The 12,992-nt window shown below is 42.9% G+C and overlaps 1 protein-coding gene across 2 annotated transcripts in view; it reads right to left on the bottom strand.

Moving 5' to 3' along the window:
- Positions 1-5,014: 5,014 nt before the first annotated feature.
- Positions 5,015-12,992, bottom strand: part of CEMIP (cell migration inducing hyaluronidase 1) — a 108,067-nt gene continuing 100,089 nt past the window's right edge. For both annotated transcript variants that reach the window (XM_084531912.1, XM_084531913.1), the window contains exons 27-29: positions 12,623-12,780; positions 9,704-9,804; positions 5,015-8,867 (exon numbers count right to left, since the gene is read on the bottom strand). In XM_084531912.1, coding sequence (XP_084388038.1) covers positions 8,740-8,867; positions 9,704-9,804; positions 12,623-12,780 — 387 coding nt within the window. In that variant the 3' untranslated portion in view covers positions 5,015-8,739. The remainder of the gene's footprint in view (positions 8,868-9,703; positions 9,805-12,622; positions 12,781-12,992) is intronic.

Here is a 12,992-nt window from a genome sequence, read left to right as displayed (position 1 = left end):
TGTGGATTCTGGTTATTATTTAAAAGGTTGATATAACACATTACAATCAAACATTACACAGTGTACCAGATTTTATCCAAAGACAACTGGTTAATGCTTTGTTTCTTTCCAGTGTGATGCTACTTAATAGGCTGGTAGTTTCACTATTGGTACTGCTCTTACTTGGGAATAAGTTATCGGTGGCATTGTAACGATGGAGTTTTCTAATATGAAAAGTAGGTCTGTTAATCACCTAAATTAACAATAAAAAATTCTAATAAAAGATAATAATTAAAAAAAAAAAAAGTTTTTTTGAAATGTTGGATGCTATTGTGGGAGGGAGAAATGGGATAGTTAAAGGAGCTGCAGCCTCCTTCCAGTTTTACTGGCAAAGGCCAGCAAATACATATTGGCAGAGCACATGAACTTGCTGTTAAGATAAGGATGGTCTTGGGTCAGGCACTGCTCCTTGCCTGCTGATCCCACACAGCTCTGCACTGTGTGATAATGACAGAGTCTTCCTGTCTTGTGAAGTATTGTAATTGATGCCATTTAGGGTGCCTTCAGATATTTCAGCTCTTAAACAGCAGCACTGGGGTGAGTGCATCAAAATAGAGTCTTTCATCCTGTCATCTGAAATGAAATCTCACAAGTATCCAAAACAATACATACTTCAAATTGCAGAATTCCTTTGTATGAACATTGTATTATTTATCCTGCCTGTCGTAGCACAGTGCAACCTGCCCGGCTTGCCATCCTTGATAGTCAGCTGTTGTCTTTCTGCTGCTGTAAAACACGTTAATAGCCATGTGAACTTTAGATAATTGCAGTTATAATAGGATGCAGTTGCCAGGGAACTTAGTGGAAGCGCAGATATGGAGGTGTTTTAGCACTTAATACTGTGAGTAGAGGATTTTGAAAACTGTAAGTGTTTAATGTGGGAGGCAGGTATTTTGTTGTGATCTAATGAGCTGTGTAACCCAACCCAAAGGCCACATTCCCTCCACCTTCCATCCTGTCTCTGTTCCTTCCCACCCTATTCCCTCATCTCATCACCATATAAGCCATATTGCTGGGTCTCAGATAACCCTAGTGGTGCAGAGCCTGAAATATATTTCAGTCACCTTAGTATTTGTGGCAGTAGTGATAGGCCAGGACAGTCTTACTTCCTGGGATGGGAAATCAACCTCAGGTTCATGACAGCAAAAATGACACTCAAGAAATACCCAAATACTTAGTAGCAGCAGTTGAATATTGGAGATGCAGTGCAGCAGAAATAAAAGCCAGATCAGCTGTATCAGTTCTCTAAGGTGCTGCTACCAACACACAGACCCTTGTGCCTTAGGTGAGAGACTAGCACTTCAGGAAACATCTCCGAGCTGTACTGGTCATTGCACACACACAAAAGAAGACAAGGCTGCGACTGTACTGGGGATGATCTCTCCCTAACCTCACTTTACACCCTTTGCCAAGGGAGGAAATGTTTATTTCTAAAGGGCTTTCTCCAGACCAAATCCCACTGTGAGCCCTCTCAGTTTCCTCATTGCAGGCCACTGCCTGTGTCCCACAATAGCTGCTGGCTGCTGCGATACGCCAGCTAGGACCCCAGCTCAGAAATCTCCACGTATTTGTGAAGTGATGGAGCTCCCCTGGGCTTTTGTTTCAAAGGGGACACGCTGCCTGGACTCAGCTCTGAGGTGAAGAGATGGCTGCAGGGAGGGGCTTCTGAAGATGCCGTTTGTGAGGAAGGCCTGCAAGAGGAAGGAAGGGTGTAGTTGCTGTGGTGGTTTCCCCACAGCCCTCCCCATCCTTTGGTCAGGAGGAAGGTGATGTGACCGAACAGAACAGTCTCTGAGTCAGCGGACGGGATCATGGCCCGTTGGTGATGCCAGGACTCATCGGGACTCATGCACTGGCCTTGTGTGCTGGTGGGAGGTGGGGGCAGGCTGGGCTGCACAAAAAGCGTGGTGTAAAGGAGCTGGTCCTTGCTGTCTGTGTGTGGGAGCAGCAAGGCTTTGGCTCTCTGTTGGGCTGTGAAGCTGAGAGGAGACCAGCCCTGCAGCTCCTAGCTGAGAAGAACCGGTAGCAAGCAGCTCTGTTCTTTGCTTGGCACTCAGAAGAGACTAAATACAAGCTTGTGACGCTCTGCTGGGAATATTACTGTCATGCTGGGCTAAGAAAGGGTTTATTTAAGAACCAAAATCTCTTTTTTGTTTTGTTTTCATTTTGTTTATGATTCAACCCACCCTCCTTGCTAAAATAAAATAAAATAAAATAAAATAAAATAAAATAAAATAAAATAAAATAAAATAAAATAAAATAAAATAAAATAAAATAAAATAAAATAAAATAATAAAAAAATATTATTAAACACAACAAAAAACCCGCCCCGAAGGCCCTTGCTGCCCTTCCCTCCCCCTGCAGGGCAGGGCTGGGCTGAGCAGGCCCCGGGCACCGCCCGGCGTCCCGCGTCCCGCGCGCGGCCAGCAGGGGGCGGGCGCGGGCAGGCAGCGGGCGGGGCCGCGCGGTGAGGGCGTGAGGTGGGCGCGCAGGCGCCGTTGGGGCTCAGTGCCTTGTAACCCCTGGCAACGCGCGGCCTGCGGGCCTGCGGGTGGCGCTGCGCGGCGTGCCCTTCGTGTATTCGGTGTGACTGGGCTCTGTTCGAATATATACAGCCAGCTGAGCGGCGTGGTTGCTTTAGAGCTGGCGTAAAGAGTTGGATACAGTTGTCTGTATAGTTTGGTGTTAGTTCTGACGGCTGCATATATCATAGACATACACAGCCATGAACACTGCCTTGCACACAAATACATGTACACACACCTTACCCAAGTATATGCTTACATGACATACAGGTACATACACACAGAATCATAGAATCATTAAGGTTGGAAAAAATGTTCAAGATCATCTGGTCCAACCATCATCCACTACCCATGTCACCCACTAAATCATGTCTCTAAGCACCAGATCCAACCTTTCCTTGAACACCCCCAGGGATGGTGACTCCACCACTTCCCTGGGCAACCTGTCCCAATGCCTGACTGCTCTTTCTGAGAAGAACTGTCTCAGAATTTCCAACCTAAACCCTAGCACAACTTAACGCCATTCTTTCTAGTCCTGTCACTAGTTACCTGTGAGAAGAGGCCTATCCCCCAGCTCCCCACACCTTCCTTTCAGGGAGTTGTAGAAAGCAGTAAATACTGCCCTGAGCATCCTCTTCCCCAGACTCAACAACCCCAGTTCCCTCAGCTGCTCCTCCTATGACTTGTGTTCCAGGCTTTTCACCAGCTTTGTTACCCTTCTCTGGACACGTTCCAGGGCCTGCCAATGTCCTTCATGTAGTGAGGGGCCCAAAACTGAATACAGTACTCAAGGTGTGGCCTCACCAGAGCAGAGCACAAGGGGACGATCTGGGTACACTATTCCTGGTAAGCCCATTGACCCATCCTGTCCAGGTCCCTCTGTAGTGCCTTCCTACCCTCCAGCAGATCTAGTCTTCCCCCCAGCTTGGTGTCATCTGCAAACTCAGTGAGGGTGCACTCAATTCCCTCATCCAAATCATCAATAAAGATATTAAAGAGGATGGCCCCAACACTGAGCCATGGGGAACACAGTCACCAGCTGGATTTCACTCCGTTCACCGCCATTTTCTGGGCCTGGCTGTCCAGCCAGTTTTTAACCCAGCAGAGTGTGCCTGTCCGAGCCATGGGCTGCCACCTTCTCCAGGAGAATGCTGTGGGAGACTGTGTCAAAGGCCTTGCTGAAATCTAGGTAGATTGTGTCAACAGCCTTTTCCTCATCCATCAGGCAGTCATTTGGTCATAGAAAGAGATGAGGTCGGTCAGGCAGGACTTGGCTTTCATGAGCCCATGCTGACTGGGCCTGATCCCCCAGCTGTCCTACATACATTGTGTGATTGCATTCAAGATGACCTCTGCCATCACCTTTCCTGGCACCGAGGTCAGTAAGTAGTTCCCTGTAGTTCCCTAAAGACTCCTATACATAGACATATATAAACACACATACACACACACATATCCTATATGTGCTGCTTTGCTGCTGAGGGAAGGGCTGTTGGTGCAAAATGGAGGAGCAGAGGAAGGGAGCTTGGGCATGTGGGCTGGTGCCCCTGGGGCAGCCTGGTAGCTCTCAGCATCGCAGCCCTTATTGTTATCACACTATTAAATGAATATTTCATTTTTTTTTCCCCAGAACTGGTGTTGTGAATCAAGATTTCTGCCTTTACATTCAGCCTCTCCCCCCCCCCCCTCCCCCTTTTTTTCCATGTAGTTGATCTTCAAAACATGATTGCGTCAGTAATTCCAATCTGACGTGAGTGGGCAGCATGTGTTTTCAGTCTCCTGGCCTGGAGGAGTTAGGCAGGTGATGCTGTAGGCTGGAGCAGAGGCCATATTCTCTAATGCACTAACTACCACTGTGGGACTTGGCTGATTAAAACATGTGCTTGAATGTTAGAAATGCTGATTTCTGTCACCAAAAAAAAAAATCCCATTCCAGTTTTGAACCCTCTAGATGTCTATCAGAGTCTGCTCAGCTGGCAGTGCCCCAGTGTGGAAAATTTACAATCTAAAGGTCATATTTGATCTGATAGTGAGATTGTCATAAGCTTTAACAGCTGCCCACTACAAAAACTTTGTGTTTTATATATTATTTACATGTATATGCATATTATGTGTTCACCCTATTTAACTAAAATAACATATTTTGTGAACAGGGAAACTAAGGAAGCTTTTTTCTGTCTTTTAAAATAAGTAAGGATCTGTGCACCTGGATGCAATAGGTGGTGGTGGGTTTGGGGGCTGGGGGGGGGTAGTGGTGCTGGGGAGTCTCCACTCTAGACCTAGTGGCATTTCATCAGCCTTCGTTTCTTAGGATACTAAGCTACTAAGAGGTAAGCTAAGACATTCGAGGTGCAATGGTCTGAACAAACTGAGTTGGATGAAGAAGGCGATATTCCAGCAAATACCAGTTCACTCTTAGAGAGATACACTGAAGAGACAAGAGGCAAAAATAAAATAAGAAATTTGCATTTAATATTTATTTTGATAAACATTGTGTACTCCAAACAACTACATGTTATTTCAGTTGTAAGCCACAATCTTTTGGAACCAATGTCCCAACAGCTCTTGTCACCATAAAACAGACAGTCAATGCATTACCACATTCTGCGGACATAGAGAGCTTTCAAGTGCAAAGCAGATTATCAGAAAAGCCATATTGCCGACCTCCTTAACAACCTAGGCAATGCTAAACTCCAGTAAAATGCTTCATATGTCTGCAATTTAGTTGTCTTAGTGCCATTGTAATAAATAAATAGAAAATATATCTTTTTATTGGAAAGTCTATAAGAAAATGTACAAAACACTGTACATCTAACTCCGAAAAAGGACCAGCTATTTCGGCAACAGGTAAAATAAGCATTTGAACAGATGAAAGAAAAAAAAAAAAAAAAAGGAGAGAGAGAGAGAAAAGAAATGAAAGAAACGAAAAACAAAACAAAACAACAAAAAAAAATCAAACATCCAAACAAGCAAACATCCAAACAAACAAAATCCAATCAAAAAAAAAAATCATTCTGACAATGGCAACTGCGTTGGCAAACTTGAGAACATTTGCAGTAATAAAACCTTATAAAGAGGATAACTGCAGCTTGTGCAGGGATTGTTAAAAGGATGTACAAAGTATAAGCAGTCAGTTAATTCACTAGTCAAAATGTGCACATGTAATTTCTACAACAGTCAAAGATTGAAAAGCAATCGTATGGCACAAAACTATTGCTGACTGGTGATGGCATCAGGCTAAGCTCTGCCTTCAGAGTAACACACTGACTTCATCCCATACACGTCAATGGGAGCCCTTTGCATTTGACGGAGTGCCTGCCCCATTACACTCTGCTGTGATGCTCTTTTATCCCTCAGGCTTACAGACTGCAGTGATCCTGTACTAAGTATTCACAGCATGAGACCCAGCGCTAGCTCCACAACAGGCCCCATGTGACAAGCTTTGCATGATACAATAAGCTACTTAAAAGTTTTCTTCTCTTAATAAGACAAGATTTTTTTAGGCAAAAAAAAAATGTCCTAGAGCCAAGTCTTATGATTTCACCCTGAGAATTCCAAAAAACTGTAAAATCAGAAGCTACAGCTTTCACACAAATGCAGCATGCTCGTAGTAGCTGAAGAAACCAGTCTAGAGGACAGCCCCATGTGGCACGATCCTCCCAGGCGTTTCCACATGAATGGGAACCTCCAGTGACCCAGGGGAACAGTGCTCCACAGGGTGGGTATAGAAAACCAGATCCCAAACCAGGTACATTCTGAATCTCGCTTTCCTGCCCATGTCAAATGCTCATGAAATGCTCGTGGTTTGGTCCATCTCGTCGAAGTGTGTATGCTCCACCAGTACAGGTGCAATTATACAATCAGAACTGCCTCAGCATAGTGAAGATGCTTAGATAAACCAGCCTAAAACACTCAAGGGATTTTCTTTTTCAGTGTATTTGCTCAACTTCAGGGATCTGGCTCTGTTCTGGCTACCAGAGAATGTCAGAGAAGCGATAATTGGATCGTCATGGTTTAACTGTGAGACTGACTTTTTTAAGGAATAGTTTGTGATTTGAGGGTGAAATCCCCAAACCATCATAAGACACTGAGAAAAAAAAAAAAAACAAAAAACAAAAAACAAACAAACAAACAAACAAAAACAACAACAACAAAACCCACCACTTTACTTGCCTTTTTAAAGTGTTGCCCGTTTATTCTGGAAACAGCAGAAATGCCTAAAAATCAAAAATGACTGTGCTGCTCCTTCATTAACAGGCTCTTGTTCAGAAGCAAGGGAGGGACAGCTTGGATTATTTTTTTTTTTTGTTATTTCTACATATACGTGACATTCAGCTACTTCAAAACATCTATACAATAAGACTGAAAGGAACATTTCCAGTTTCAAAACCCAGGAGAGGCATGAGGGGAATGTAACCTACAGTACTATCTGAATTTTGTTCGTGGTTGCTTTCAGAGCAATTGATCTAAAAAGTAGGGTCAGGGCTTACAGAATTCAGCATCAGCCCAGCTGTGGAATGACTCGCTAAATCATTGCTCCTTCGTTCTAGTTATAAGACAGTATTTTGGATACTGTGGGGGGAAAGAAAAAAAAAAAAAAAAAGTAAAAAAAAAAAAGTATTTTAGTTATCGAAGCTCTAATTAAACCAGAGCAAATGGAAGTAACTATCAGCAACAAGAATAATTTCTGTAGCCGTGTGGGCTGGGAAAGACAAATTAGGGAACAAACCCAGATATTACTGGCAAAATTGACAATTATATGTGCTTTTCAAAGCTCTTCCTCCTCTCTGTAATTCCTCTTCGTAACAGCCACAGACTCTGCATATGCTTTCATGGCATTTCTGAGCAACAGGCAGAGATATCACTGAAGACTGGAAGTTCTTACAACAGTTTACAAGACAATCTTTAATTTCCCAGCTTCAAGAGATGTCCCCCAGGAGTGCTGACTCACACTCATATGCCTTCATTCCCCAGCTAGTCCTTTGAAGAAGAGGGGGAAGGAGCCACAAGATATTCAACTAGTGTATGGGGATTCCCACTCTAAATCTTCAACTTCCTGGTAAGACCTCAAAGACTTCTACCTCTGCCACCTTCCACCTAGATTTCATGCAGCTCTTCCAGGAGGTCAAGACACACCTGTCCTTAAGCCCAAGGACGCGGTGGGGAAGCAACACCCAGCAGACCAGCCCACCCTGTTCCCTCCAACACCCCTGGAGAGATAAGGGCTGCTCACCCAGCTGTGGCTGAGCAACCCAAATCCCAGTATCCCCAGCTGAAAATGGGAAACCGTGAGCAGGATGCTCTCTTCGACTGGCTACCATAAACCTTCCAGATTGGCCCTGAACATTATTAGATGGAGGAACTGGATGGGAGAGGCTAAGAAAGTGTATGTGCTGAGTGACAGGTCTTTCCTCTGATCCTATGGCTACGTGTTGAAGGAAGACCTTCTATTTGAGTAATCACGGTTGAAAGTCCTGAATTCATATAGGAGAATCACAGTTTTCTGAGCAAGCAGAAAGATGTGGTTGCACCAATCTCTGTTGGTGTTGCTTTATTTGCTCCTCTCTCCTCTCTTCCCTATCTATGTGCCATGGGTTAGTGTTTACAATACAGATCCCAAAGAGCTTGATCAGTTGTCACAGGAACGTTAGGGTAAATTTTTGCTGTCCAGTTATCCTAGCATCTAGGTAACCATTCAAATACACTCTTGCTGTCTTTGATTTTCAACCAGCTTTCAAATTGGCTAAGTACACCATGAAAAGAAAACACAAGTGTTTGAACAATTTAGAGTCTGGTACAAACAATAATCTTCAGTGGCCTTTAGCTCTCCCTTTGAGAGACAGCAAATAACTTAGTCTGTTGTGGGCGTGCTGATAAAACCAGCACCTTGTAAATCTGGTCAAACCTTGCTTAGTGACACGAGCGTCAACAGGGCATCAGTGAGCAAGTCAACTGGTGAGGAGCTGATGATCGCGGGATATGTGCTGATGGCAGAGGAATGCGTTTCCGTCACATGTGGCCACTCTAGCTACTTACAGTAAGATTTCTTTTTGAACAACAACAACAAGAAAATGCTACACTGCTGGAGCACGCTGGTGATGTGCCTGTCGTGAGCAGTCAGTAGTCCATCCGACTGGGGGCAGTGCTGGCAGCCAGAAGGCGAGGTGTTGTGTCCTCATAATTTCATTTTCTTCACCACAGGAATTGGCAGTGCTTGGTAGATTTTAGCTGAGTCCTCATTAGTGACCAGCTTCACCCAGACAGGACGGAAGCTGCCTTTGAATCCAACAAAAGCCATTTTTTCTGCAAAACAGAGCAAATACATTAGGAGTGCATCAGGGCTGGAAAAAAACAGGGAAGCCAGTGTGTGTGGCTACACCCACATGGCTGGACGGATGCAGGTGGTCAAGAGCACAAATGTGCATGCAAAGTTTGCCAATAATGCATTATCAAGATATTAAAGAATACTTTCCTGATGAAGTTTAATTAAAATTGCATTTATGTGTTGAATGCTTGCATTAGTTAACAATAGCCCCTTTGTGACACATAGCAGAGGAGAAAGGGAGCAGGAAACCCCCTGTCAGAGCAGGCAGCTTGAGCTGTCTACTGAAGCTATCATCATTTGCATGGTGGTTATACTCAGGGAAAAAAAGATCACAGTTATTGCTGATCAGAGCATTGTGCACAAAGAACAACATTCTAGTGCAGTATGCGATACTTTGAAATCAAGACGCTTGATTTCAAGTTGGAACTTCGTTTCAAGAGAAAACCAGATAAAAATATTTGCAGACAAGTCAAAAAAAAATGTTTTGGACATATAGTGGGGGAAAAAGTCCAATATTTCTATTGTTAAAATACCTCTTTATTTAAAACAAATCTGGAAGCCCTGGAATTCCTTTAACAGCAACTGCCAGGTCACTTTTCCATCTACAGTTTTAAACTAAATGCTGTTATCCAAACCTGCAGGGGATACAACCCTCCTGAATAAGTAACTGACCACTCCCAGGATGTCTGAGCGCATGCTGATAGAAATAAGCAAGGTAAAGTTTAAAAGCAGACAAAAAAAGTGCCTTTATGGGAACCATGGGAGGGGAATAGATCAAAGCGTTGTTAGATCTGTATTTTTAAAAAGCAGTTACCTTTTAACCTAAAGCCCTCTCCTGCTCCAAGTTTCTCCAGTACTTTAGTCCATGGTCCTCTTGAAATGAATCTTCCTTTAGACGTCACCAGCACTATAGAGCTGAAGGAAACAAAGCCATTTAGGAACAGATGAAGAGTTAGAAAACAGTCCTCACTTGTCTGGCTTGAGCCTGAGTGACACAAAGACATCCATGAACTGCAGTGGTTTCTGCCTTAATGGCTTTTGTCAAAGCTAACATCTTAGTCATATGTTCACTTTTCCAATCATGCAAAACCCATTAGGAAACAGATGGAAATTGCCTTTTTTAATTTATTATTATTATTATTTTTTAACACACTGGCTTCTGGGATGGCTCAAATGTTTCCAACCAGCACTCCCATCCTGCTTTGCTCGGAAAGGAACACGCTCTCCCTGGGATGTTCATTGCAAGTCTCAAATAATCTCTCATCTTAGAACATTTTTGTTATTATTGTCCTGCTTGCATAGAGTTTTTCAACTCAACATTTCTTGGGGTCAAATGCAAAGTGATAAACAAAAGACTTATTAAGTACTTTAAACTAGTGCAAATCTGCAAGCACTTGGTTAAAACTCAGTAACCGACTGGGCTTAATTCTAAAAGTGTAGAATTAATATTTGAATTAAACATGAAGGGATAATCACCCAGTGAAAATTCTCCAGAGAGTAGCACAAGCCACTCAAAGAATTTAACTCATTGCTTCCTTACAAGATGCACAAACACCTCCAAGGGTTATCTCAGAGCATATCAAGGAAGAGCAGTACACATCAGTGAGCTCGGTGGAAGTTTGCTATTAAGTTCAGTGGGGCTGGGGTGCCATTCTTGCTCAGCTCTTAATTAAAGCTGCATAGCAGAATAATTGAGCAAACTCTTGGTCAGATTAAATAATTGAATTCCACCTTGCAGGGTTTCCATGAATGAAGCTTTCCTCACTCAACTGGCTCTCAGCTGAGAGTCTTGCTGGGTCTGCTTTCCTGCATCACAGTGGACACGAGTCGCTAAAATTAATTAGGCAGCAGCTCCTGCAGAGCTCAAGCCCTGAGCTACTCTGTGCCGTAGATACCTCCTAACACCTCAGCTGGAACTGAAACTCTTCAGGGGAAAACAGCAAAGGAAAACGAGAAGCAGAGGAATTAAGAGTCATCAGGTCTTTTCCTAAAATAAAACCAAGGTGTTAAAATCCACCAGTGCTTACAAGAATGGATTGAGCCTTCAGGCTGTTTTTTGACTGCTTTGTGCGTGCTGAATCCCTTTTTTTTTTTTTTTTTTTTAATTTATTTATTTAGTAAAATATTTAGTTTCTAGTAAGCCTTTTCTGCTATGGAAGTTTAAAATAAATTTAACATATTTTGTTTTCTTAAAAAAAAAAAAAAAAAAAAGTAATTTGGCAGAGAGTTCCTTAAATGAACCAAGAGGCATGTCATTGCTAGAAACAACTCTTCTCACATCCACAGCTCTATAAATCTATTTAAAAGTTGTTCTAGGAGTATCTTCATGAGAGGCTGCGTAGGTATTTTGGGTGGTGGAATCTCCTCCCCTCTGTGAGCACCACTCCTCTGTACAGCTTGTGCTCTGTGCAGAGGGGAGAGCTGACAAGAAGCTGCTGGCTGTACAGTCCCTCCTTCTGTATGGTGTCTGCATCCAACTGAACAATACCCTCACTCAATAAGTGGATGAACGATGTTTCATGGTTATGAGTGAAGTCTAATCAGAATGGAAAGGCTGGAAAAGCTTCTGGTGAAAGGAGAAGAATTTGAGGGTTCAGCCCTTGCAAGCACACACAGCTGAGCGAGACCCAAGAGCTGCTGACTGGGTTGGACCCAGTTCTAGTCCTAACCCTAACACTAATCCCAATCCAGTTCCAACAGTAATCAAGAGGCTCAGATAGACTCAAATGCATCTAAAGCCCAGTTACAATTCAATCCTCTAAAGTAAGAAAGAATCCAGACAGCAGGGTTCCGCAGGGATAGAGACTGGACTTTTTGCAAAGGAGGATGATGGTCTTTGTGAAATGTCCTATTTTATTTTATTTTAAATGAAAGAAGAGTGAGCAACTACCATACTTCTCTACAGTAACTATTTTATGTGTTTTTTTTTTTTTTTGCAACTTTTAGGACTATTTAAGACAGTAGAAACACTTCTGTATCCTCATACATGTCACGCCACTGAAACTTCCCCCCCCCCAGGCTCTAGAATAAATCCTAGAAAAATATCCTGTCGATCTGCCCACAGTTATTTCAAATGGCTCAGCAGCAAAGCAATCATATTTATATTAAATGTTAGGTACCAAATTTCAAATCAAAACAGGTTTAATAACAGGGAAATAAACTTATTTCCCTGTTATTTCCTTTACTGTTCCCACAGACAAACCTAGTGTCCTACAGGATGCAAGAGCATTCGTTGGGTACTTACCACCCACTCGCAAGTCTCTGCATTTCTATCTGCCCATGTTTTAAAAATAAAAGCACACAGACCTTAAGTATTGGCAGGGAACATATGCAAAGAGGAATGCATTTTATTAGTGGGATTTTCTGCTATTTGAGAGTGTGCAGGCAATAGAAAAATGTAAACTGTGCACATCTGTACCGATAAGCGCTGAGTTTATTCTTGAATTTAAGCCTGCAGTTAATCTGTAACCCACCACATAAATGTGGATCTGCAGTTTATTAATCAAATGTAGCTCTGCAGCTTATCGGAGGCTTGATCTGTTCCTAAATCACAGTCTGCATCTTTCTGCAGCCTGGATGTCCTGCGCACATTTGGACTCTGTTGGAGTCAGCAGGTACAGAAACACATTGCTAGCCCAGTCAGTCTGGCCTGTGTTAGGTGACTAAAGCCATGAAAAAGCTGTGTTGTACAGCATTTTTGTATAGTACGCCTTAGTAACAGTAGATTACTCACTGATCTTTGATGTTGTTGACATAGTTTTCGATCTGTGCTGGGATTCCTTGTAGAATTGAATTCTTGAACGTTACTCGGTCAACCACTTTCCCGTGATGTCCATCAATCACAATCAGTTGAATACCCTCATCGGTGAGGAAAAACCTTACACCATCAACCTATGTGGAGGGTAAGGATATTCTTGGTTTGTTGAAGAAACAAAAATGCAAAACAATCATCTCTAAGAAGCACTGATAGTGTTGAATCAGTGGACTGCTTATTGTATCAGAGGGCAGAATTCCAGATCACTGAGGTCAAGCTGTCCTGCCTTTTTTTTTTTTTTTTTTTCAAAATACAAAGCAAAAGTGACCCAAATCTAACTATTCATGGC

Source organism: Aythya ferina (genome assembly GCF_964211825.1).
Source record: "Aythya ferina genome assembly, chromosome: 11".
NCBI lineage: Eukaryota > Metazoa > Chordata > Aves > Anseriformes > Anatidae > Aythya > Aythya ferina.
The sequence above is the reverse complement of the archived record's forward strand: the minus strand, read 5'-3'. Positions and strand labels throughout refer to the sequence as shown.